The sequence below is a fragment of the Dromiciops gliroides genome, chromosome 6 (assembly GCF_019393635.1).
Source record: "Dromiciops gliroides isolate mDroGli1 chromosome 6, mDroGli1.pri, whole genome shotgun sequence".
Lineage (NCBI taxonomy): Eukaryota > Metazoa > Chordata > Mammalia > Microbiotheria > Microbiotheriidae > Dromiciops > Dromiciops gliroides.
In genome coordinates this window covers 122,271,028-122,298,158 of record NC_057866.1, presented here as the reverse complement: position 1 = coordinate 122,298,158, position 27,131 = coordinate 122,271,028, and the positions used below count along the sequence as shown (strand labels likewise).

Here is a 27,131-nt window from a genome sequence, read left to right as displayed (position 1 = left end):
AGAAAGAAAAATATATAGGTGACACAGTGGATAAAACACAAGCCCTGGATTCAGGAGGACCTGAGTTCAAATATGGCCTCAGACACTTGACCCTTACTAGCTGTGAGACCATGGGCAAGTCACTTAACCCTCATTGCCCTGCAAAAAAATAAAATAATAAAAAATATATATATATATATATATAGAAAGTCACTCACTGCCTTCTGGTAGAAGGGCTTGTTGAATGAAACTGAACTATGCTATATACATATATAACTTATTTGTAAAGCACTTAGCACATAGTTGGCACTTAATAAATGCTTGTTTCCTTTCTTTACCCTCACCTCCATTCCCTAATTTCATGTTGACCTTCCCTTCCTTTTGTGATCAAGAATCTCAGATGAATCATAGCTAACATTTATAGAATACTAAGGTTTTTTAAATGCTTTACAAATATCATCTCATTTGATCCTCGCAAAAACTCTGGGAGATAGGTGCTCTTATTGCCCTCATTTATAGTTGAGGAAACTGAGGCAGACAGAAATGAAATGCTTTGCTCAGGGTTACACAGCTAGTAAATGTCTTAGGCTGGATTTGAACTCAGATCTTCCTGAATTCAGGTCCAGAGCTCTCTTTCATCGAGCTACCTAACTTCTTACTAATATAATCTTTGATAAATTCTATGATGATCCAAACAAATGTGCAAAGTTGGTATTTCAGTCTCTCCATTTGGGGTGGGGGGAGGAGGAGGAGGAGAATTATGCAAATAATCTGGAATTCACAGCCTTTCAAAATCCTGCTTCAGCCCTTACTTCACATTCAGCCATGCTGTGCTCTGGGTCAGACCGGCTGATTGGCAGTTTCCTAAGGACTCATTAGCCAAGGACAATGTCTTTGGCTGAATGAACAATAAAACTTTGGATCAAGTAAACTTAGATTCATAAGATTTAGGTGTAAATAGGATCTCTGAGGTCATCTAGTCCAACATTTTATTAGCTGTGTCCTAAAGACCAAAGGGCTGGACCCTTCCAGACCCCAGGGCATTGCCTTCTGCCTTGTAGCTAACCCGTGTCTCTCTGTGTTAAAACAGAAGTTCCTTGAAAGTAGGGACTGTCTTGGCTTATAGATTGGCTCATGTTTCTATCCCCTGCACTTAGTAAATATGAACTTTGACTTGCCATATCTGGTGGCACAGTGGATAGAGCCATAGGCTTGCAGTTAAGAAGACCTGAGTTCAGATTCAATCTCAGGCACTTACTACCTGTGTGACCCTAGGCAAGTTATTTAACCTCCATTTGCCTCAGTTTCCTCTTCTGTAAAATGGAGATAATAACACTCACCTCCTTGGGTTGTTATGAGGATCAAATGAGATAATATTTGGACAGCATTCAGCATGGTTGTGAGGGAAAATCAATCCTCTTCTCAATAATTCTCAGGAACTCAGCAGCAATGTAACAAAGGCTCTTTATTTCCTTTTCATGAGAAAGGGGCACACTAGTGTGCAGCTAGTGGGTGCAAAGAAAGGGGACTCGAAGGCCCTGTTTTATACCCTAGTCCCTAATGTGAATGGACTCTCCCCTTTTTCATCACTGGTCCGATTACTCATGGGTTACAATCTACCATGAAAACTAGCTAATCAGAACGCAGTATTCCACCCCTCTTCCTTGTATGGGCATAACTCTGGAGTGGACCTTATACTTCCTTATACGGATACAACTCTGGAGCAGACCTTATTGAGACCAGGGCTCCTTGAACCATGTGATTTTGTTAGCCTGAGGAGGAGGAGGGGATCTGAGACCTTTGTCCTACAAACAGGTCAAAAGGAGTATGATTGACTGTTATATCCACATTGAGAGGAGACAACTACCCATTTTCTCACAATGGTGCCTGGCACATTGTAGGTATCTAATTAATGCTCGTTCCCTTTTCTTTTCTTTTTTTTCTCATCTAATTATTCCCTGAGTTTGCATTTCCTGTGCAATGTGCACCTTCCTCACTATCACCTCTTAGAATCCTTTATTCAAGGCTCAGGTGCTGCCTTTCTCAGTTACATAAGAGGCTCTGTCCCTTCCTCAAAGTTCCCAGAGGACTTTGTCCCAGTCTGTGGAAGATGTGGCTTGCATGGTGCTGTATAAACCCAACCATGCTACTTAAGACTATTGAAAAATTCGAGAAATAGCAGAAACAAATATCAGAAATAGCAGTAAATAAACTAGTTAATGATGTTTTGTCAGAATAGTTAAATTGCTTTTACTTGCTTTTTCTGTATGATAGTTTTTCAAAATCACATTGATTTGCTATTTATTAAAGTTAAAATGTATTTTCAAACAAAAAATCAGCTATATGCAATCAAAACAGCAAGGAGTTTTAAGTTATTTTTTCTATCTGTTATTTATTATTCCTATTTATATTGAATATGGAGGTCCAGTGACCCTCAGAATGTGTAATTTATTGAGAATTCTACATATTTTTCATTGTCATGCCATAACTCTGTACACTTGAAAATGCATTAAAACTACTTCAGAAATAAGCTAAGTTTCCCTTGAAGGATATACATAGAAGAGAGAAAGAACCTGAATAAATTTGTGAATGAAGATTTAATGGTAGAGTGTTTTTTTAGTTGACAGAACAGCCTTTGTTTTATATAATGCTTTGTAGCATGTAATAGGAGTTTAAACCAATCTTGCTTGGACAATTGGACAGTTGGAGTATTTAGGTTCCTAAACAGTAAAAGGCTATTGGGCTTAAAATTTTAAAAAATGATTTTTCTTAATGCGAAAAGACCAGGATTCATGTTCAGTTGCTATTACTATTTGTGTAATTCTGGTCAAATGACTTGACCTCATAGAGGCCCAGTTTTCTAACTGTGAAATGGGTATAATAAGTGCCAAAGATGGCTATGCTTTGTAAATCTTGAAGGCTGTGTTAATGTGAGTTACTAGTACAAATGAAAGTTAAAAAATATATTTATAGGCTTCCAGAATAGTGCTATAAATCCAAAATAATTTCCAGTCAAGGTTTTGCCTTTCCAGAGACCTCTGAGACTGCTTGGAATAAGAGGAAGCCCTGGATTTCACAGCTGGTTTTTCCTCCAATAGCTCAGTGTGTCAGATCTTTGTACCTCCAGTTTTTCAGTTAGCTATAACAATATATAACCCAAGAAGCAAGATAAAAATGAGAGTTTTCAGAAGATTTTGGACCTTGTTCTGAAAAGTTTAATAAAATGTATTATTTCACCATTGGCTAAGGTACCATTCATCTCCCCAGAAGAATAGAGCAATAAGATATCCTTATCTTGATGCAACACATGACACCACATACAAGATGAGGAAGTGCATTGATTAAAGGTGGAGCCCTGTATAATATGTAGATAGAGGAGGGGGTTAGGAGAAGAAGAAGAGGAAAAAGAAGAGCATAGTAGGAATGAGGAACAGCGGGTGGAAAGGAAGAAAAGGAAAGAGAAGAAAATATGAATTTACTAAAAATGCTTACTATGTGTTAGGCATTTTGCTAAGTTCTGTGGATGTAAGCTGATGCCTCTTTGCAAATTGTTTCTCTAAAATGGTTAGCATCTTTGAGTTAAGATATGAAAACAGACACATATGGAGTACCGGGGCTTCTCACCTGGGATTTAACCACGTAATCCTGCTGTTTTAGGCAGCCTAGTATAGTTAGTCATTTAGTAGAAAGGCTGCAGTGTGGAATATAGTTGAAACAGTTAGTGATGGAAGGATTGAACTGAGTTAGAAGACGTTGATGTGAAAGACAATCCTGCTACTTAATACCTGGATGATCTTGATCAGGTTGCTTACCTCCTGGGCCTTAGTTTCTCATACATAAAGTGAGGAGTTTGCACTGGACAAAATGTTCCCAAGATTTTCAAGATTGAAGGGCCCCTTTTTAGAGCTAATAAAAAGCCAGAAACCTCACAGCATCTTATATCAGTTGTGCTATTAGTACATATTGAGTGAAAAACATTATGTAAAGCTAGTCAATTCAGTAGTACTTTTACATGAATGTCTTTTATTTAATCACAAAAGCATCTAAATACATTTGAAAATGGTAAAATATATTTACAAATGATGCTGTTTGTAGTAGCATGTTTGTTTATGGATGTTTTGCCTATGAATAGACATATACATACACAAATGTATATATGTGCATGTGTGTGTATATATTTTTATGTATACATCTCCTATATATCAAGTAGCCAAGTGGCTGCTTGAATAAATTTCTCCTGACTTCAAAGCCCCACAATCTGTAACCCCAAGGTTGGGAACTTTGGGAGTATATTATCTCTTAGGTTTCATTCAGCTTTAAGTCTTTTGGCATTCTCCAAGAAAAATGGATTTCAATTTAATTTGAGTATCTATGGAAAAATAATATCGTGTAATGGATGGAGGTCACACAGCCTCAGAGGTTGGACAACCTCAGTTCCAGGTCTGGCACACACCAATGAAATCAAAAGTCCAACTAAGAAAAAAAAAGTAGTGTAAAACTTTACTAAGACTTTTGGGACATGCAGAGTCTAGTCTGTAACATGCATGATGATAATTCAAAAAGCATGGGAATATATTTTATAGGCATGTAATTTATTTTATCAAATCATCAATTTGAGCCAAATTCTCTGCTGAATTTTGGAGAGAAAGGCACTTGTTTTTTAAATATTTGTTTCCTTATTTTCTGGGATAGATAATATATGATAGCAATCATAATTTTTAATTCCATGCAGTTTCTTAATCAGTTATAGAGGAGGGCTGTCACTTATTAGGCCATTCTATCTAATGTTGAACTTGTTGAAGACTTCTACAGAATATTTTTGAAGTCTCTACCTTTTGTTGTTTCTCAACTAAATGGTGCTTCTCAGGGAATATACCATGCGTAACGTAAGACAATATATTCTCCTTGAAGTTAATTTCTAATCCTTTGACGACTGGAGTAGGGGAAGCTTCTTATGATAAAATTGTCATTATTAATCAAATATCCAAATATCTATTGGACAAAATAAAAACAGAAGGAGAAGAGATTTTAAAACAATATAACTTTAATGCACTTGCTTTTCTTAATTTTTTCTAGTTGCTGTTACTCTAAATCATGTACTGTTGTGCTCTCAGCTTAAATTTATAACTCACTAGAAAGTTACAATGAAGCTTAAATCCTTTTATTCTTAGCCGTACTTTAGCCAGTACTTGCCTGGCAGCTGGAAGTTTCAGGTTTTGAAGTGTGTGTCTGAGTAAATTAAGCAATATAACTTTTATTCTCTATGATGACAATGTGTCAAAAGTCTTAGTTCAGTTTAAAGCTTTAATAGCTTAAAACATGGAATTGGAACTCCAGGTTGTTATTATTATTATTATTATTATTGTCAGTCTTAGAAAATAGAGAAGAAGTGAGTGGAATCTTATTAAATGAATAACATTCTCAGAGAATTTATCCCAAATGGATTATAAAATAAATGAAATCTTTACACTCCCACACTCTTTGTATCATTACGTTTGTCTGTGTAATTGTCAATCCACCCTAATAGACTGTAGTCTCTCTCTTTTTTTTTTTTTAAGCCAAGGATTCTATTCATCTTTGTATCCTATGATGTATAGTGCCTTTCACCTCGTTTTCACTCATTAAATGTTTGAGGTTTGGCTTTTGTTTTGTTTTTTTAACTAGACCTTTGATTTCATTGCTGTAGAGAGCTAGCTGCTTGGGGCACTATGAACTTAAGGCCTAGTGTCACATTTTCCACACAAAGGGGAATCTAGATCTTAAGCTGTCCTGCCTCCTACTGGAGTATACATCTTAAAATTATAGCTATGACAATAACTTCTGCAGGATAGACCAGCTAAATAGGCAATTATGCAACTGATATGCAACTGGGGAAGTAAACCCCTTAAAAGAGAATGAGATGGGACTAGCATTTATATAGTGCTGACACACAGGCATTGTGCTAAATGCTGTACAAATATTATCTCATTTGATTAAAGGAGGGAATGTGCATTACAGAAAATGAAATTCTCGATAATAGAAGTGCTGCTAGACTGTGAGCCCTTCAAGCCTTTGGTATGTGTGGCTAACAGAAAGATTGATATTATAGATTAATGACTCATACCTTCTGTAATACTTCAGTGACTCCTATGATCTCACCAATGTGGGTAATCTCTCCATCAATGCACATCACAATCCATATGCTTCCTGATTCTCTGTTAATTCTTGTCCTTGTTTTTCTCATAGATGATTCATCTCATGTACCAGAGACTTTCTTCTAGATCTTATTAACTTCTGAGGGTCTAGCTAGCATCAGGCTAGCTGTTACCCTTTTCTTGAAATGCATGAGTAACTTCCATCCTTTTCTAACCATACTCTTCCTGAATGAGGTTTATTCTCTTATGCCATTTCTTGAACACCAGTCAATAGTGAAAACATGCAATACCTTGCTTGTTCCCACCATGAATGAATGGAAAAGTAGAACCCTATGCTATGCACTGGTGGTACAAATAGAAAAAGGAAATCATGCCACTGTTCACAGATCTCACATTCCAAGAAGGGGAGATATCATGTATAAGGGGTCTTACCTAAAAGTTGACAACAAGAAGCATTTATTAAACAACTACTCTGTGCCAGGCACTGTTCTAAGCACTAGAGATAAAAAGAAAGTCAAAACCAGAGCTTCTCCTGAGGAGCTTACAATATAATGGGGGGTGACAATGTGCAAAGATCTATGAATAAACAACACAGACAGGATAAGTGAAGATAATCTCAGAAGGAAAGCACTTAGCATTAAGTGGGATCAGGAAAGTCGTCTTATAGAAGAAGGTAGGATTTTAGCTGGAACTTGAAGGTAGCTTCAGAAGAGGAGAGGGAGAGAGAGAATGCCAGACTTAGGCGACAGCCAGTCAAAATGCACTGAATCAGGAAACAGAATGTCTTGTGCAAGGAACAACCAGGAGGCCAGTGTCACTGGACTGTAGAGGTTGTGGAAGGGAGTAAGGTATGAGATGACTAGAAAGGGAAGAAAAGGGGTCAGTCAGGTATGAAGGGCTTAAATGCCAAACAGAGGATTTTAGATTTGATCACCCAGATTTTAGGAGCCACTGGAGTTTATTGAAAAGGTAGGTAGCTGGAGGCCTAATATGTGAGGCCACAAGACTTAGACTTATGGAATGTTCCTGGGAAAGTCAGAGATGTGATGAAAATGGTGTTTTTGCAAGATGTTTTTGTTAGCTGTCTGCAGAATGTAATGAAAAGGGAGGAAGATCTTTGCAGTGACCTGGGTGATTGGTGCTCTAGACTAGATAGTCAAATATGGAAATCTAGGACGGGCACAGGGTATGAAATTTTAGACACTTGTTCAAGGATGGCCTCTGAAGTCCCTTCCATCTCAGATTCTATCAATTGGCGGCATCTCTGTCTTTGTATTTGAAGATATAAAGTTAGTATAGGAGCAGTGGTGACATAAAACAGCTTCTGTGATGCAGCTGACCCTAGAATCTAGGATTCAGAGGTTTCCTTTGGGATGTGTTCCTTCATTATTTGACTTGAGACATACCTACATCATTCTGGCTTTTGGAAGAAAAGTAGAAGTTCTATAGCATTATGCTAGATGATGGTATACTGCTGCTCAGTTTCTGGACACTTGTAGCTCTGGGATACTTCAGTTGTATCTGGGATACTTCAACTGTAAATATGGCTAATTTTTTTTAAACACACATCAACATGATTATGGAATATGTTGAATAAACAAATTAAATTGAAATCTTCAGCTCACTACAGAGTACCCTGTTATCCTGGCACATAATATAGCTAGAGATTTAGTAAGTTGACTTTACAAGCCAACACCCAGCTGTTTTCTACATCCCCTCAGTGCCTATAGTTCAGGAACTTTATGTGTATTGGCTCATACGTTTAGAATCTGGAAAGAGAACTTTGAGATCATCTGGTTTTACTCCTTCATTTAACAGATAAGGAAACAAACCCCCAGAGAGCTTAAGTGACCTGCCTGTGGTCACTAGGGCTTGACTGAATCTCTCTTACTGGCATCTGCCAGACTAAAATCATCTCCTGCTTTTGTGGGAGTGACATGGCAGTGCCTGGGGCCATTGTGGGGGAGGGGAAGAGAGGAGAAAAACAACAACAAGCAGTGTAACAAGAAGACTGTGTATGTATTCGCAGACATACATTGCATGTTATTTTGCAAACAAAGAATTTAAATTATCTTGGGTTGTGGGAAAGATGATTTTTTAAGATTTAAAACTATTACCATTAGTATATTTGCTAATAGTGATAGCTTTAAAAAAAAACTACCCTAGCATCCTAATTCTGTTAGAAAGCAGTCTATGAATAAAGATAATACATAACGTTGTGATTGATGTCTATTCAGTAGGTTGATATTAAGAAATCCACTGGATAGCATTTGACCATAATTTCTGTCAGCCTTATCTCACTAGGAGCGAACAACATGTTTTTCTTCAGTGATGCTGTCAAAAAATAACCCAGGGACCACTTCATTCTGAAAGTCTGGGGCAGAGGTCCAATCTGGTCAAAAGAACTGTTTTTTATATATGTTGGTTTTGGTATTTTTGGATTGTCAAAAGAACTGTTTTGAAATAACTGAGATCAAGCTTCATCTTCCATTCTTTACATGTTGAAAGCTAAGATGGAAGTGAAAAATGTTACTTTTATTGACCATTAAAATATTTCAGCTAAATATTGTAAACAGGTTTTTCCATGCCCTAAAATTTCTCCCTTTAATAGTTTTATGCATTCTGAATATATTACATAGGACTCAACCTACCTCATGAAAACTGATGGCTAACATTTTTTCCTACTATCCCATTTGATAATACATTTTCATCAAGCAATAATGTGTTAAATGTGTATGACTTTAGGAGCAGGAAAAAGCAAAATGCACTCACTACATAGGGAAAAAAGGATCAGGTCTATATCTGATTTTTCAAGCTAAAATGTTTCTTGACACCCTTGATTTTTTTTTCTTTGTTAGTAGATTTAAGATGGATCTTGGATTCTGTGTCACTAATTGAAACTGACACCAGTGTTTAGAGAATTCCACTTCTGATAAGCAAACAGACCTAGTTAATTCACTAAGTAGCCTTTATTAAATTGACCAGATGGGAAATCACATTTTTCATTTCCCAGTCTTACATCTCACAAAGGTTAGATATAGGTCATGAAGATTTACAGTGAAATCTACAGAGGTAAAGTGAACTGTTTACTCATCTTTATGTCTTGAGGTAGTCACAGTCAAAGAAGCTTTACCATATTTGAACTTGCACTTCAGTCTTAGCAATGTGTACATCACTGTTATTGATTAAAATTCTGCATCATTAAATAAAATTTTAGTCAGAGCTGCATTTTACTCACATTAAATGACCTTTTACATTCTAAAGATGTAGTAATGTTAATTCAAAATATAATTAAGATTGTGATGTTTGTTTTATCAGAAATAATATATACATCTGAGGAAAACTTTTAATCAAATGTATGAGGTAATGTTTAAATGTTTTGAAATGTGACATTTAAATCTAAAATAATGGTATTACTTAAGTTTAATGGACTTGTTAATTATATTTATCCCCCATGTGCTTGAATCTCTTCAGTTTTAAAAAAAAAAATCAATGATTGCAAAAGAGTTTTCTGAAGGTTATAGAGGTTAATGATGTTTTATGAGGAGCTTTTCATCTGGAGAGGTTGCCTAGCATAGTAGTCATCACTTGGTTTAGAATCAGAAGACTTGGCTTTGCAGCCCATTTTCATCGTACATATCCTACATGACCCCAATTGGGCAAAGTCACTTAACCTCTCTGATCCTGGGCTTTCTTGTCTACAAAAGAGAAATAATATCTGTACTGTCAGTCTCACAAGGCTGTTATGAGAAGAGCACTTTATAAAGTATTAGGTGATGTATCTAAATGAGTTTTTTCTCTTTCACTTTTTAGAAAAATGGTTGCAGTTATTCTGCATTAAGGATGGACATTTTTATTGCAATATAACAAAGAAAGAAAATACAAGTGTAGTTGTTGATGTTAAGTTATTCAGCCAAAGAGTGAAGAGATGACTGCAGTTAAAGAAAAAATGATCAGTCCATCTCTCTGGAACACAAAATGCCTTCATGTATACCAAGTGCTATGATAGAGTGGAAAGAGCACTCGATTTGAAGTCAGGAAGACCTGACCTCCAATCCTTATTAGCCACTGAGCTAGGCACTTTTCTACTCTCTGAGTCAGTTTCCTCTTCAGTAAAATGAAGTTCCATTGAACTCTAAAACAATAGTTACTTGAGAGGGTTGTGAGAAGGTATGGTAAGTACTGTACAGTAACAGGTGTCATTATGTGAAACAGCCTGCATTGTACTACAGTGGAGAAGCTACTTTACTCAATGTTACTTATCCCTTTTTTTTCTGTAGTGGTTAGAAAATTGCAAGAGGACATTTGGTGGTGGTGATAACATGTATAGAAATAACACAGATGCACAGGTAAGTGTCTTATTCTCACTTTTTTGCTACATTTCTAAGACAAGTGAAAATACTCTTGTGTTCCAGACCTTGTCTGATATTTTTAGAAATAATAAAGTATATTTGTAAAACTTTTCATTTTGGTTATCAGAATCATCTTTGTGAAAGTTAGGTACCCATGAAATATTGGCTTAGTGATGAAAATTTCACTTTAATAAAAGTAAGCAACCAGTTTGTGATATGAGGTTTAATATTATTCAATAGATAAGCTAGATAAAAATCTGTGTACCAGTCAGTCGAGGTCTGCTTTGTATGCAGCTGACTCTAAAAGGAAAGGAATTAGTATTCTGCATCAGTACCTTACAGATACATTGTCTAGTCCAAAAACCAGACCTGAAATTAGCACTGTAGAACTGTATTATAGCCTTTCTGATGATGAAACTCTGGTCAGATGCAATTTGCTCATATAAGAGTTCATTGAGAAATACAAATGGACTGAATATATTACATTAAGTGAACATTGTCTATATCCTGCTTAATTGTCACATGGGGGGAAATTTGTGTATTTTGCTTTTAACAACTGAAAGAAATTAAATAACATTTTTAATTAATGTAAAGTTTAATAACCTTTCTACTTCAAAGAACCGTGTTGAGGAGATAGGATCATGCTTGCTTGCAAGGCACATTTTTTGACATCTTCAATACTGTCCTGCTTATTTTGGAGAGAAAAAGAAGCCCGAAGAATCATTACATATATGTGTTTGTTGGATATAATTATGTAATTACATATTGTATTACACAAGTAAATTACATGTGTAAATATGTAATTACATATATATAGTAATGATTCTTCAGACTTATTTTTATATATGTCAGGGATATTAAATAGGAACATTGATTGTTGGCTTTCATACTAGAAAATATGAGTTAGAATAAAATATTTTCACTTTCTTTGAAAAGCTATATAGACAAATCCGGCTGTAGACACTTGACACTTACTAGCTGTGTGACCCTGGGCAAGTCACTTAACCCTTATTGCCCCACAAAAATAAACAAACAAACAAATATATAAATAAATGGGGCGGGGGCAAGAAAAGCTGTTTAGAAAACTCATGCTGCTACAAGGCTAAAGAGAGCAGTTCCAGGTGAGAGAAGGAAGAAGGAAGGTTGGGGCTGACAATAGAAAGAGGGAAGAGAAAACTGTTGGTAGAGAGTCAGCAAAGGCAAAATTTGGGGGCTCATTCACTGGGAACTGTCATGGTTGGAAATATGGGATAATTGGGACTGATAGGTGCTTATTTAAAGTAAGGGATGTCTTTTGGTCTTATGCTCAATAAAACTTGGTAAAATAAAACATAAAAAACAGATAATATAGATAGATTTTTTTTAGGAACTGATTGGGGACGGAATCATCCTCTGCTCATAGTGGATATTCAGATATTAACATATTTTTGGGACTTATTTCATGCCATTCTGCTTTTCCCTCTTAAAATTATACACTTGACTTAAAAATACTCTTAGGTTCTTTTCTTTTATTTCATGAAAGTCAGTTCCTAACCTTTAAATTAAAGTTGTTATTCTAGACATTTTAAAAGGCTGTCATTTTATATACATACATGTATTATACTCATTTTTTAAAAACTTCTATACATAAACTTCCTGAAAGAGTCTAAAAGTTGTAATTAAAAATTAAATGTAAAGCTGAAACAACATTAAAGATTTGATTCACTTTTCAAAATTAACACTAACATATCTCCTGTAATTTAATTCATTCAACAAACATTGTAGTTAAGATGTGCATATGCAGATAATAGTTATCCTCTTCTAATATGCATTATATTTGAAGCATTTAAAGAGACATAAGAATATCAAAATTATTATTGGCTATTATGTACTATTCTGTTTTATATAGTTTTGAAAATACAAATACTGAGAAAATAACCCCAGTACAGTAAATCATCTCTAAATACCACATATGGTATATGCCCAGTGATCCAGACTGCACTAGTAATTTACTTAAATTCACAAAGGCATCTGTGTTGTGATTCTGATCACAAAAACTGGATGGAAACTTAAAGTTTAGGAAATCCTATCTTCACTGACAAGTAAAATAAGTAACATAAACAAATGTGTAGCTGGAAATGCTTAAATAATGTAAGAGACTATTCATTTTTATTACATTAGAGTACTTTATAAGGTAAGCATAATTTGCATAATAAAATTTAGATTTTAATTTAAAAATATTCTTCTCTGTAAATAAAAGCAAATGACCTCATCTCATTTTAGTCCCTGATTTTTTAACCATAATTTTTTTTATTTAAGGGCATTTTATTCTAGATCTTTTTTTAAAAAACACTTTCCAAAACCTAGTAGAAATAAGAACATATCTGATATTATTCATCATAAACAATGTATGAGTGGTCTAACTAATAACAGTATACCAAATTTTCATTGTAATTGGCAAATTGTATTATTTTGGCAAAGCAAAAAAAGCTAGTTTCATTCTGATTATTTTATAATTTTCCTTTTGGGAATAAATATATTTCTTTCAGTTTGCCTGGGACATCTGTGACCCTAGTTAAAATGATTTCCTACACTAATTCTTGGTCTTTTTCTTCCTTTGTATTTTTTGTGACCCGCTCACCTTCTTGCTTAGCAAATGGAAATTCTAGCAGTAAGTGAACTGTCTTGATTTCTAGACTTACTTAACCATGTCAGGCAACAAACTGGTCTTCATTTGTCTCTTGTCCATTGGTGACATAGCAATGTTCTTGTCATAGACTACCTTAAGAGTAGTTTTGTGCTTCACTTTTGCATACCCCTAACCCATGAAATGTTAGTCCTACATTGATTATGGAATTTCATAATTAAAGCTGACTAGCATTGGCTTTTTCTAAGATATTTTTAATAAATATTAAAATGTACTTGTTAATATCGCTTATTTCAATGAGGATACAAAATTTGGGAGAGTTGATAAAAATTCATTTTAAAGAAGGAAATGATTATTCTTACTTTTAAGTAAGAATTCATTTGGTTTTTGTTTGCTCTCTTAGGCAGCTGTAAGTAATTGCAATGGGATGTGCTTTTAGTGAAAAATCATTTTTATATATTTTTAAGTTGTTTTCTTGAATTTAAGTGTTTCATGGGCACTACACCTTTCAAAGCATTCTACATGTGGCCTTGGTGGACCAACATTATTATTATGTTGGAAATGTGCTTAACTCTAAAAATAAAATAGCCTATATCAGTGGTTCATCTTTAAGTATTAATTATAAATTGAGATTCCCTAAGCATCTTTCATCTGCCTTTAATCAGCTTTATACCCTATTAACTTGTTAAAATTTCCTACATTTCCTTCTCTGCAGTAAATAAATAACTACTTAAAAATTATTTGCTGGAAAACTGGCTAAAATGTGTCTTGTCATATGTTTACAGAAAAATTATTTCTTAAACATTAATGTAATGTTGCTTATTCCTAGGAACTGGAATTGTGTCGAAGGTTATACAAATTGCATTTCCAATTGCTACTTCTGTTCCAAGCCTACTGTAAACTTATCAACCAAGTAGATACAATCAAAAATGAAGCAGAGGTAACCAAAAATAAATATATATATATATATTTGTGTATTTATATATATATACATATATATACAACTATATTTGTAATTTACATATATATTAGATCACTGTTGGAAAAGTAATTATAAAAAAGCACTACATACTATTTAACTACTTGATCAAGTTATAATACATCAAGTAAAGAATAATTTCTCAGTTCATGAAATAATTTTTTTTCACTTATTACTTCAAAACATTAATTTGGAAGAAAACATACTCAATAAGATAGTAACCTATAAAAGTTTCAAGGATTCTAAATATCTCCATTGTAACCATAAGATAATTCCTAATCAAGCAACAAATAAGGTACATCAAAATTAATCAAGAGATAGCATTATATTATAAAGCCTCAAACATATTTTCTATGGCTCTTTATCAATGCATTGATCCTTCCTTAGTTTCATTAATGCATATGAAAGTATGAACATGTTCAAATCAGTTTATAATGTAATGAAAAATAATTTAAAAGAGCATTAACTCGGGGCAGCTAGGTGGTGCAGTGGATAAAACACCAGCCCTGGATTCAGGAGGGCTTGAGTTCAAATCCAGCCTCAGACACTTGACACTAGCTGTGTGACCCTGGCCAAGTCACTTAACTCTTATTGCCCTGGGGGAAAAAGGGTAAAAGAGCATTAATTCTTAGTTAATAGATTGGATCAGAGATTCTAATTTCAGTTTTCTTCTGGAATCTGTTATAATTAGTCACAAAAATTATCCTTTTTTTGAGGATCATTAAGATTGTGATGGTCCAAATATATTACACTAAAGCCAGCCAAATCCAGTCTCTAAACCTATTATAAATAATATCCTGGATATATGTTCACATTGTGTGTGTGTGTGTGTGTGTGTGTGTGTGTGTGTGTGAGAGAGAGAGAGAGAGAGAGATATGAAATCAAATGATATGATGATTTTAAAGTATCTCGTAGTTACTGTACAAATTAAAGCTGAGATTAAACTTGTACTTCATTATGTGTAATAACCTTTGTGGGGTGGTAGTATGGGTCCTGGCTCTGCCACTTGCTATTTGAATAGCTTTGGCTAAATTATTTCACTTTTTAAGGTCTTGGTTTTCCCATCTATAAAATACCTACTTGGGCTAATGTTTACTAAGATGACATTCTTAGTATAGACATCATTACCTTGTACCTTCTACCTCCAAAATCGTATAATTCTGCTTTTTGATGAGTATCTTATTTCATGGTACGTTTATGGAATGATGGAAAGAACAAATATATTTAATTTGCACTGTATTAGGAAAATTTGTAACATTCAGACTGCTATGCTTAAAGAGCCATTTTTAAATAAAAGAAAAAAATTTTAAGGAAATCTGGGGTTTTTTTGGTTTTGGTGGGGCCATGAGGGTTAAGTGACCTGCCCAGGGTCACACAGCTAGTAAGTGTCAAGTGTCTGAGGCCGGATTTGAACTCAGGTCCTCCTGAATCCAGGGCCAGTGCTTTATCCACTGCACCACCTAGCTGCCCCCAGGAAAGCAGTTTTTTACTATAGTTTGTTTTATAACTATTATAACTGAAATGTGTTTATTATTGCTTAAAAGATTATGAAAGGATTATTTGTTCTAGGTAATTAACATGTCAGAGGAACTTGCGCAATTAGAAAGTTTTCTTCAGGAGGCCGAAGCTGCCTCCGAGAACATTGAAGAGACTGATGTTTCCGAGGCTGCGCAGGCAACAATAGAAACTGCCATTCATTCTCTCATTGAAACTTTGAGAAATAAGGAATTTGTGGCAGCAGTAGCACAAGTCAAAACTTTCAGGTAAAATATGAAATCATTTGAATCTTGTAGAGCTAAAATAACTTACTACTCACTGACCACTTAACGATATTCTTCTGTCTTTCTATGCTAGAGTAGTACAGATGACAGGGGTTGGAGAGGTTTGAGTGAGGCCTTTCAGATGAGGCCCTAGTAAACAGAAAGAATAATGGCAGCATGATATATGAAAGAAGAGCCAGGGGAAAAGATCTGGGGGTGCTGGTAGTGAAAATAATTGTCATTTCTAGATATAGATAGCCTATTGTCATCCGGTATCACTAGCCGTATCATGTGTTACATGGGGTTTTAGAAGCTTCCCTGGACCCTCAGCCACACACAGATTGGGGAAAAAAAGTTCCACACAACCCACTTAAATATGATAATAGATCAATGCTGCCTGTAGATTGTTTTGGGGAAGAGATTTTCACCATTATGTTTTCTAAAATGTTAACTTTTTGGAAACACCTGCCTTATTTTCCATATTTAAGAAAGATCCTAGTATCTGTGATTTTTATGAAAAGTGGTCATTTATTAACCATAATTGCTTCATTTTTTATTTCAATGCTTATTTAAATATATATTTGCAGGTGTCTTTGGCCCAATGATATATTTGGCAGTTGTGAAGATGATCCTGTCCAAACGCTCTTACACATATATTTCCGGCATCAAACACTGGGCCAGACAGGCAGTTTTGCAGTTATAGGCTCTAACCAGGACATGTCAGAAGCTGGCTTAAAACTGATGGAACTTAATCTGGAAATAAGAGAATCTCTGCGAATGGTGCAATCATACCAGCTTCTAACAAAGGCCAAACCTCTTGGAAATTTGGTGAGCACTGGATTCTGAGAAGCACCATCATTTAGAGAATGAAAAAGATTAAAGCTGAGGGATACCTCAGAATTTTATCAAGCACCTTTCACAAACTGTTGCAACTGATTGATACCTTTTCCAGCAACATCCATAACCTTGGTGACCAATGTAGAATTTTATCAAAATAAGAAATTAAGAACTTGGAAACAAAAGCTCTGAAGGAAAAAAAAATGCTTACTGACTGCCATTCCTTCATAATAACTGTGTACAGTAGTAACTTTTTAAAAAATTATATAAAACTACATGAAAGGAAAAGGGCTAAAAGCGATGCACAGAAATGCATTATTTTCTGCAGCAAGAAAATAATTCTAAGAATCGTTGCAATAATGTTTCTCTAATACAGAAACAATGAAAAGCAGGTGGAATGAGGCTGAAATCAAGGCTGCTTTATTTTAGCTGAAGACCTGCAAGGCTTCCTGACTTTCCAGCAATCATAAGCATAATCATCACTTGATACCTAATTATCTACATGAAGAATGTGCAGTCAGACATCAACAGAAAAAGACTTGTTTGCAAAAACCATTGATTTCTTAATATTTGGGGATTGCAGTTGTGTGTGGTGGACTTTTATTTTTGTTTTGTCTGCATAAGGAATTATATGTGCGAGAGTTAGGATGTATGGATGTTTGTTGATAAAGTCTCAGAGCATGCCTAAAAGAGCACTGCAAATTATTTTTGAAGAAATTTTATTTTATTAGATCTAACTCTTCATAGTGTGTAAATGTTAGGACATTAAATAATATTTTAAAACTGGGCTTTCCCAGGATTTCTAAAAGAAATAATATATCTGTTAACTTTATTGGAATGCTGCTCAGTTCTCTGATCAGTGCTTATGTTACAATTATTGATAACAACTAACCAAAGTAGCTGCCTGCAGAGACTTTAAATGTATATTAAAGATATATGCTGCCCATCAGCAATTCTCACTAGAAAAAGTTAACTTATTTTATTCTGTAAATATTCTAGAAACTGTATAGAATAAAACCAGTATTTTTCTTGTACATTTGTGCAATGCACTGTTATATAAGGATAAGTGTACAAAGCTAATGAAAAAATTGTGGCCACTGGTGGTAGAAATATATGAGTTGCAGATCCTATTGTCTGCTGAAGAGGTGCAAATGTATTGATATGTTTATTCAGGACCTATATGACAACTAAGGAAGTTTGGGCTGCAGAAAAAAATAAAATGAAAGGACCACAGAGGATGGATACCAAAACATGCAATAGACTTATCCGTTAAGTCTGTAGTATAATATGAACTGTACCTGTTGGGGTTTTTTTTTAAAGCATTTTGTAAAAGAAATGAATGTAGTCCCACAATTCCTCTAATTTGAAAGGAACACCTTGTATTTTTTATATGCATCTCTTACCCACTGTGATTTTTTTTAAAACCAGGCTCTGAGATTCCAGAGTTTAGAATGTAGAAATGAAATTCTTAGCTTTGCCTTTTCTTGGGGAAGAGGACCCCACCAGAAATGTAATTATGCTGAAATGCATTAATTGAAGGCACTGTGCACGCTGTTGGACTGCTGACAGTAGTTATGTTACCTTTAAAGTTCTATAACTGGTCATGGCACATTCATAATCACTGTATTTTTTTGACCCTGATAAAACTGAATTATTTTGATGGCTTGTTGGTACTGTAGATGGTGTTCTTTTAATTATTTAATTACTATTTACTGAGGTTAGGTAGTTTTATTTAGTGGTGAGTTACACACTTTTATTCACATCATCTCTTACCATTTCCTATTTTATCTCTTCCTTTGACCCTTTTTTTTGTTTTTGTTAAAATAAAAACATTGTATCTCTTACTTTGTGTATTATTTTGAATGTTAGGGATTAAATAATTTAACGTCATGAATGTCAAGGAATTTTAGAACATTAACTTGATTTCATTCCTCTTATATATCATTTTTATTTTAAAAGATTGTAAACTGGTTTCTTATACCTCACTATGAACCAAAAATATATAATTATAACCTAATGTTAAATTCACTCAAATTATGAATATTGAACAAAAGATTTCCAAAGTATTGTTTTAAAATTACTTTTTTTTTATTGTAACAAAAGATTCTTTGAAGCCCTATATTAAGAGACTGAATTATCTTTGGTTTCTTTGAAGAGACTTAGGTAAAGTGTTACTTACAGAAATATAATAAGCCATAAATTACTTTATATGAAATGTGAGTTTGAGAACCAAGTTAGGATTATTTCCCTTAAAAATTCTTAGTTTGAGGGTGAGGGGGGGGGGCGGGGCTCAACAACCTGGTATGTTCAGAAAACATAATTCCAGAGTACTTCTAACGGAGATCACTGTATTTAAGCCAAAGCCTAAATGACATGAAACTTCAGTACAGATAGAGAATCAAGCCTCTATAACAAGAGATGAAGTAAGATAAAATTCTTCCTAGGAATCTACAATTATAGCCAAACAAAAATATTATATATCTCTAGGAGCAATGTCTCCTCTCCCTCAGTGATCTCTTTTCTTCTGTTACTAACTTTTCTCCCTCAGGAAGACAACTGTGTGCAAAATTTTAGTAGGAAAAAAAATAGCCTGAAAAAGGCTAGAGGCCATTGCTGCCTTCAGTAGGAGTCAGAAGCACGAATAGCTGCAAGAAGACTGGGAAATAGACTTTTATTTTGATAATCTGCTTGCCAACCCCTTTGGCTCACATTTAACATAACTCTTAGGCAAAAATATTTTCTTATCAATAGGGAAGTGTGTGACATATGAATGAGGCTTTATTTACAAAAGTATGACTGGGTAGGCCATGTCCAAATTGAACAGGCCAAGTCACTGAGAATCAGCCTACAAGTCAGAAACACTGTGCTGGTGATACAAGCTTGAGAATGAAACGGTCTCTACTCACGAGTAGCTTTCTTCAAATGAAGTCTTAGGATATCCTGTCTGAATTCAAAATGAAAGTTTTCCTTCTGATTCTAACTGCCAAGATTCTTCAGAAATGATTGGGGTGTCCTGAGAAAAAAACAAAAATGAGATGGTTCTTTCCACCAAGCTTCCTATACTGTAGAAGAACTAAAGTTTGCAGGTGAGGGGGATGAAAAGTAGAAACTCTTTGGTTTTGCAAAAGAATCAAAAATCATTTTAGTCATAAAATTTGAGAAATTATTCATTTTTAAAGTGAACTAATTAATTTTGACTCGTTAAACTGAAATCTTAATTCTGCTGTTGGGATATAAAATCCAAAGCCACATATTGACAGTGAGCTGTGTTATAAACTGTCAAAGAAAGGTAATTGGTAACTGGGAAATTACTTTTCACCAAAGAATAAAAAAAAAAAAACCCCAATGACAACAAATTCTCAAAATGTTTCCTACCCACATGAGGTTGCTTTTTGTAGGCCATGAAGTCATTGTGAAAGTTCATTTCTTTTCTTTTCTTTTTTTTTTCATTTCTTTTCAGCAAAACTTGAACCCCTAGAGAGCTTGGTGGCACTAAGATATTTTCATGTCCCTCTTCTGTCCTCTATAAACTATTTCTTGATCCTATTATGTTAGAGAACATCATCCAAGCTGTTTCCTACAAAAGCAGTAAACTATTAATTACTCGTTTTATTTTAGTCACATTGAAAGTAAATTACTGTGGACAGAGCACTGGCCCTGGATTCAGAAGGACCTGAGTTCAAATCCGGCCTCAGACACTTGACACTTACTAGCTGTGTGACCCCGGGCAAGTCACTTAACCCCCATTGCCCTGCCAAAAAAAAAAAAAAAAGAAAGAAAGTAAATTACTAAATGGCTTAAAGAATCAACTATGAACCTCATGTGCTTACCACCCCCTTGCCCTGATTGGGATCATGCAAACTTGTTTTCAAATATTGTATTAAAAAAAATTCTCAAATGAAAGCATTCTTTCAACTGAAAAAGGGGATAATAACCCCAGCATCATAGGGTTGTTGCGAGGATCAGATAACACATCTGTAAAGCACTTAAGGTGCCATATAAATTCTCACTCCCATGCTTCAGATCACCGGAGCATAGTCAAGTTACTGTAACAATGTAACAGACCTTCAGTCAAATGCTCCATGCTTAAGACTATGAACTAACTTTAAAAAAGCGGTATTTAAGGTAAACTTGTTTCCTTTTCCTACTCCTTAGCCTCTGCAATGGCAAAAGAGCAGTGAAATGACTGCAGAATCAAAATACCAAATCTAGCAACAGACCCCTACTCAGTGAAGAAACTCAGCAGCCTGTGATGTTGTGGGTTTTAGAACACTCCTGCTAACAACACTAGCCATCAGTGAGAATCTTAGGGGGCTTGGCACACTGAGAGCTGGCTGCTTGCCCAGAGTCATATGGCCAGTATGGCATTTAAAATCCAGCTTTTCCTCATACAAAAAAAAAAAAAGAACTTAAAACTCAGTATCCAGGAAAGATTTTCTTATCAGGTTTTCCTTTTAGGTTTCTCCCCTGGGTCATTCAGTTAAATTAAGAAGATATAAAGTGGGGGCAGCTAGGTGGCATACTGGATAAATTACCAGCCCTGGATTCAGAAGGACCTGAGTTCAAATCTGCCCTCAAACACATGACACTAGCTGTGTGACCCTGGGCAAGTCACCTAACCCTCATTGCCCGGGGGGGGGGGGGGGAGGGATATAAAGCACCCATTATATCACATTACAAAGCACTATATCACATTACAAAAAGCTTACTGCTAAATATTAATCCCTAAACAGTCTTACTTGGCTCCTGTTTAAACCATTGTTCTGCATTGTTTTCTCCTTTAAACCAAAGAACTAATTTTGTGCATCTGATTTAGGTTGCATGAAAATCTTTTGTCCAGTTTACGTCCATAAAACAGACTAAACAAATTTCATTTTACATAGTTAAGATGCTGCAAACATTAGTTAAGTGCCTACTATGGGCTATAGTCTAGATGTGATCATCCCTGCCCTCCAGGAACTAATTCTAGTAAAGGAATAAAACCCTATCAACATAGTTAGGCCTGCAATATTACTCAAGTACATTAGAAGTAAACCACACACACACACACACACACACACACACACACACACACACACGTGCTGAGAGGGAAGAATTGACATTGATATAACATTTTACAGTCTGCAAGAGCTTTGTCCCACAAAAACCTATGAGGCAACAGATATCAGGAAAGACTTCATGAGGTTTTCTTTGGATTTGGGCTTTAAAGGACTTAAGGAAATGAAATCATTTAAATTGAATAACAAGCATTAGCAACATGGAACCATATGAGTGAGAGCCCTTTTGCAGGTCTGAGGACAGAGAGATCTCGAGTTTGAACTTTACGTAGAGAATGGGGGATCATTGAAGATTTTTGATACAAGTACAAGTGGTCATTCTGGCCCCAGCAGAGAGGGTAGCTTAAAATTTGCCCCTATTATTCATGGATTCTGTGGTCTAAAATCTTTATTGGAAATCAACAACTCTAAGGAATTATTCTTTGAAAAGTAGCCATAGCAAAACCAAGTTATTAAATAAGTGTATCAGTGTGAGGGTTATATTTAAAATAAAAAGAATTTATAATTATAACTTCTGCCTTCTGTTGCAGCAATTGTTTAGAAGCATAAAATTAAGCCACCTTTAGTTATGTTTTCTACTTAAAAACATCTCTTTACAGTTTCTGCAAAATTAACAACTGTTTTTTTAGGTTAAGAAACAAACAAAAGACCTCCCCATCCATGTCTCAATTCTGCCGCTGTTATTCAGTCACGTTCAACTCTTCGTGATTCCATTTGGGTTTTTCTTGGCAAAGATGATGGAGTAGCTTGCCATTTCCTTCTCTAGCTCATTTTACAGATGAGGAAACTGAGGCAAACAGGATTAAGCAACCTGCCCAGGATTCACCCAGCCTGAGGCCGAATTTGAACTCAGATCCTCCTGACCCTAGGGCCAGCACTCTATCCACTGAGCCATTTAGCTGCCTATCTCAATTCTATGATGAAAATCTGGACATGTATAAACACATTAAGAAGTAGTTGTCCTCACATACTTCATGTAGCAGGGATCAATGTCATAGCCTTTATAAAATAACCTAGGCCAGCATACATTACAAAAGTCAGCATTTGAGCCCAGTGGGATTACATGCCAGTCTAATCTTATAAATTGTTGGGGGGAGTTTTATCTGTTGGGGGAGGTTTAATTGAAAAGGGGAATGTAGAAAGTAATTCTGATCTGATTATAAGAAGTCTTATTCAAAAGAGTAAGACACTTCGGATGACTCTGAATCTCATTTAATCCTCAATATTTGTTCATTCGAGGTTTTCTAGCACCTGCCTCTGTGACAAGTAGGTTTTAAAAATTCAGTAGCTCCAGCTTAAAATATATGTAATTTATATTTGGGAACCAGAGAAAGAAAGAAAAACTGAATTTTAAGCAAGACTTGGATCTGGCTTCTACATTTCCTCCCTCTTCAAGTCACTCTAATACAACTAATCAAAATTTGTTAAGGTAATGACATTCCTTGTTTTATATATCATTTTTTGAAACTATGTAAAAGCATCTCTAAATCAAGTTCTATCTTCTATGAAATGTACAACTGAACTTTTGTAAAGCAAAGAATCCTTTTGTCATATTCACCCACTAAATTTCTACTTTGTAAATTTCATTTTTATCATATGGTCTTCTTAAAAGAAGAACTCGATTATATTACAACAAAGTTCTTTTGATTTCCAAAGTTGTTAACAGCCAGAGGAAAGAAGTTTTGGCATCTATGGTGTTGGGCTACTATTAGATTTTCAATTATGATTAATAAAACCTTTTCTATTCTGATTTTCTATATTCCATTTTAGTTAATTACTTCATGTGAGAATTTAAAAAATAGAAATACTATAATTATCCCAATTATATGTAAGTTTAAAATACACTTCACTGAAGCTAATTTAGCAAGACCTCCTCATACCTTTGCCCTGAATGTTTAAGTCAATATGAAATTTAAAAAGCAAGATGCACACTTGAATTTTCTTCAAGGTACCTAGTTAGATCACATAATATCAAGTACAGCCAGGATTACTTTTTTCTTAGTTTCCAAAGGGATATGGTTTGGCTAATGTTAACCATAGCCAAGTGACTTTAGGTAACTTTTTCTATTTCATGTTTCCATATAGAACAGAACAAATCTGGAGAAAAGGAAGAAGCTGGCTTTTTTCTTTACCCAGAAGCCAATTCTTATTACATAGCTTTAATCATACACTAAATACATAGCTTTAGTTTTTTCCTTTAGATCTACATTTTCTTGATCTCTAGAGCTCCTTCAAGTAACTGTCACTGATAGTTTATTTCTGTACAAAAGATGACAATTTCTGGAATCCATCTTGCAATAAAAGTTACATGGTTTGGTTTCTCCCCCCCCCCCCCCCAATCCAATTCTCATTTTCTAGGATGGAAAATTTTAAAAGTAAAAAAAGTAGGGGCAGCTAGGTGGCGCAGTAGATAGAACACCGGCCCTGGAGTCAGAAGTACCCGAGTTCAAATGCGGCCTCAGACACTAAACACTTACTAGCTGTGTGACCTTGGGCAAGTCACTTAACCCCAATTGCCTCACCCCCCCAAAAAAAAAAAGTAAAAACAGTTAAGACTTCAATGAATACACTGTTTTGCAATACCTTTATTTAAAGGCTCTGTCAAACATTCCTACTATTTTGATTTGTCTTTTGATTGAGGGAAGGGAAGGTGGTAAGCAAAAGAAGCTCATTTGTCTCCAGAAAGTACCCTACATTTACATTCACTTAAATGATGTATTTGAAGCTGAAGGTGCTGTCACAGGAGAGGCGTTTGCCTTTGCATCGCCCACACAAATCCTGACGATGAGGTCTTTTGGGATCCACGTGGCGAAGTTTCACTGGGCAGGAGCACCTTGTCTGTTTACAACTCTGCGGAAAAAAATTTTAAATAGTGCTATGTACCAAAAACTGAACCAGAGGATTATGTGGCTTCAATGATGGGAATCTGGCATCGAAGCCAACTTCATAACCCCATAATCTAGGATTTGAAAGGGACCTCAGAAGCCATCTTTCTAATCAAGAATCCTTTCTATAATATCCTTTTTTCTGACCAAGTTAGTATCCAAATAAAGTTATGAGCCAGATTCTCCAAGCCTTCTAATCCAATGTCCTTCATAACTACAACCAAGACTATTAGGTATCAAGTTGGCCTCTTTAAAATGAAATGCACTATGAAAATAACTCATCACACCTGCTACTTTCCCTACTTAAGATGCCAAAAGCAAGGAAAGACTTTTTACCTGACAGGCAATATCCTCCACTCGGTATGGGTTGTAAGACTTCTGACAAGTTCTGCAAAACTGCTTGAAGTAGACCTGATACATGAGAGATTTTAAGGTAAGTGTGCCCTCTCCTCCCCACAAGAACCTCTACACTCTAAGGTAGAAATATGATACCTGTTGCATCATGTTTCTTACCTTATTGGTACCCTGCACACACCACACGTATGCACTTTCCCATCGAATGTTGCAGTCTTTGCAGTGATAATAGCCATATTTCTGTTCTAAGAACTAAAGAACAATATTAGAGCAAATAAGACATAATATCTGTATCTTCTTTCTCATATTTCAGAGAGTGATGAAAACTAAGGCTAATTTTTTATACTCTGGGACTAGAAGGTTAATTATACAAGGCAAAGAAAAGGAAAACATGAAATGTTTCTACAGACCCACTTCCTGTAACATACAAATTAAGAAATCATTGATCATTTAACCTGGGAAAACAAAGTATAGTTTTACGGGCTCAAGGTGGATGAGAATGGGATAGCTTGAAAGGCAAGGTGATATTTTTTTCCTAGAGTATACAAGTCTGTAACCAAAAGGCTGTCATTCTTTCCACTTTTTTTTTTCAGGGCAATGAAAGTTAAGTGACTTGCCCAGGGTCACACAGGTAGTAAGTGCTAAGTGTCTGAGGCCGGATTTGAACTCAGGTACTCCTGAATCCAAGGCCGGTGCCACCTAGCTGCCCCCCCCCCTCCATTCTTTCCCCTAAGAAAGCTACAAGACTCATTGCAACTAGCTTGTTAACCAAACAGGCGAGTTCTACCAAAGGCAGAAATCAGGGCGACTAAGGCAACAGCATTTTCAGACCAGCCTACTTCTCTCCCGCAGCCTGCTCCTCGTCACTCTCCCTTCTGGGGTCAGAAACCTGGTTATTGGTTCTGATTCCACCCCCAGTAATCCGAGCGGTGGGCTGCTCCACAAACCATAGGCGCCTACTAAAAGTGCGCGGGTGGAAGCAAAGGCGGAGAGGACAGTGAGTGTGGTCAGTCACCCTTCATGCCTAACACCCTCGGGGTGGGGGGCGGGAGCCTGTAAGGGGAAGGCCAGCGTGCCGGCCCGCGTGGAGCCCGCGTCCCTCACCTGGAAGCGCAGCCGCGTCTTGCTCTCCTCCGGGCTCTGCGGCTGCAGGGCCTCGGCCTCGGCCTCCTCTTCCTCGGGCTCCTCTGCGGGCTCTCCGTCTTTCAGGCCGTCGGCCCGGGGAGGCTGCTCCTCCCAGGTAGCTCGCACTGCGGCCTGTGCCGGGCCGCCGCCGCCCTCCTGGGGCTGGGGCCTCGGGGCCTGCGCCGCACCCTCCCCGAGCTGGGACTCGGGCTCGGGCTCGGGCTCCGGCCGCGCCACCGCCTCGGGCGACTCCCTCGCGGGGGGCCGAGCTTCGTACCCCGCGGCCTTCCCCTCGGGGCCTCCGCCCTCGGCCTCGGCCTCAGCCTCAGCCTCAGCCTCGGTCTCCTCCACGAAGGTGGCGAGGCGGCGCGAGGCCACGGGCGAATAGACAGCGACTGTGCGCGGGAAGCGCGAGGGCCGCAGGGCGCCGGTCGCGGGGCTGCCCAGAGCGGGGGGCAGCGGCGGGGACGCGGCCGTTGGCAGCACGAGGGCCCCCGGCTCCCGGCCCCGGCGGACCAGGGTGCGGCGCCCGAGCGAGCACTGCACCGAGGCGTCCTGGCGCGGGTTCACCTGCACGCCCACGTCGCGGGTGTTGGCCTTACGCAGCCGCGGTACCAAGCCCGGATTCACCTGGGACAGGATGGCCATGAGCTGCGCCCTCTGGTAGCTGTCGAAGTACTCGGCCGCCGTCAGCTGCCCGTAACCCGAGAAGGCGGACGCCGCCCCCGCCGCCGCGGCCGTGGCCCGGGGCCGCCAGCTGCCGCCGCCGCCGCCGCCCCCCGAGCCTTTGCCCTTGGGGCCCGGCACGTAGGGGTAAGAGTAAGGGCTGTAGGGCGGGTACATGTAGCCGTCCAGTCCGTCGTCCCCCAGGGCCGCCATGTGCTCAGCCCTGCCTCGGGCCTCCCGCCCACTCCCTAAATAGTCGGCTCTGCGGGGGCGGCCCGGGCCTGGGCCGAGGCACAACGGGGCCGCCCGCCCACTCCCCTCGTCAGCGGGCCTGGTCCGGCCGCGGGCCTCAACGAGGCCCGCGTCAGTGATATCCC

The 27,131-nt window shown here is 37.2% G+C and overlaps 2 protein-coding genes across 6 annotated transcripts in view; one reads left to right on the top strand and one right to left on the bottom strand.

Moving 5' to 3' along the window:
- The window catches only part of FRYL (FRY like transcription coactivator), a 194,466-nt gene extending 175,955 nt beyond the window's left edge, over positions 1 to 18,511 (top strand). For 3 of the 4 annotated variants that reach the window (XM_043970629.1, XM_043970630.1, XM_043970631.1), the window contains 5 exons: positions 10,394 to 10,462; positions 13,098 to 13,115; positions 13,921 to 14,031; positions 15,640 to 15,833; positions 16,418 to 18,511. In XM_043970629.1, the coding sequence (XP_043826564.1) occupies positions 10,394 to 10,462; positions 13,098 to 13,115; positions 13,921 to 14,031; positions 15,640 to 15,833; positions 16,418 to 16,676 (651 nt within the window). In that variant the 3' untranslated portion in view covers positions 16,677 to 18,511. The remainder of the gene's footprint in view (positions 1 to 10,393; positions 10,463 to 13,097; positions 13,116 to 13,920; positions 14,032 to 15,639; positions 15,834 to 16,417) is intronic. The other variant, XM_043970632.1, reaches the window with a different exon arrangement.
- Positions 18,512 to 24,419: 5,908 nt separating this feature from the next.
- Positions 24,420 to 26,967, bottom strand: ZAR1 (zygote arrest 1). Of its 2 annotated transcripts, XM_043969470.1 has the most exons (5): positions 26,326 to 26,967; positions 26,068 to 26,277; positions 25,123 to 25,215; positions 24,946 to 25,020; positions 24,420 to 24,574 (listed from the first exon to the last, which is right to left on the bottom strand). In XM_043969470.1, the coding sequence occupies exons 1-5, from the start codon at positions 26,965 to 26,967 to the stop codon at positions 24,431 to 24,433; spliced, it is 1,164 nt and encodes a 387-aa protein (XP_043825405.1). In that variant the 3' UTR covers positions 24,420 to 24,430. The 2 variants fall into 2 exon arrangements, with proteins under 2 accessions (XP_043825405.1, XP_043825404.1); XM_043969469.1 differs by having other exon boundaries at positions 26,068 to 26,967.
- Positions 26,968 to 27,131: the final 164 nt, after the last annotated feature.

Coding starts and splice junctions, on each gene's coding strand:
- ZAR1 (XM_043969469.1), bottom strand. CDS start 26,967: ATGGCGGCCCTGGGGGACGACGGACTGGACGGCTACATGTACCCGCCC. Junction 25,216..26,067: donor AGACGCGGCTGCGCTTCCAG/GTGAGGGACGCG, acceptor ATTGTTCTTTAG/TTCTTAGAACAGAAATATGG. Junction 24,575..24,945: donor TGGAGGATATTGCCTGTCAG/GTAAAAAGTCTT, acceptor TTTTTTCCGCAG/AGTTGTAAACAGACAAGGTG.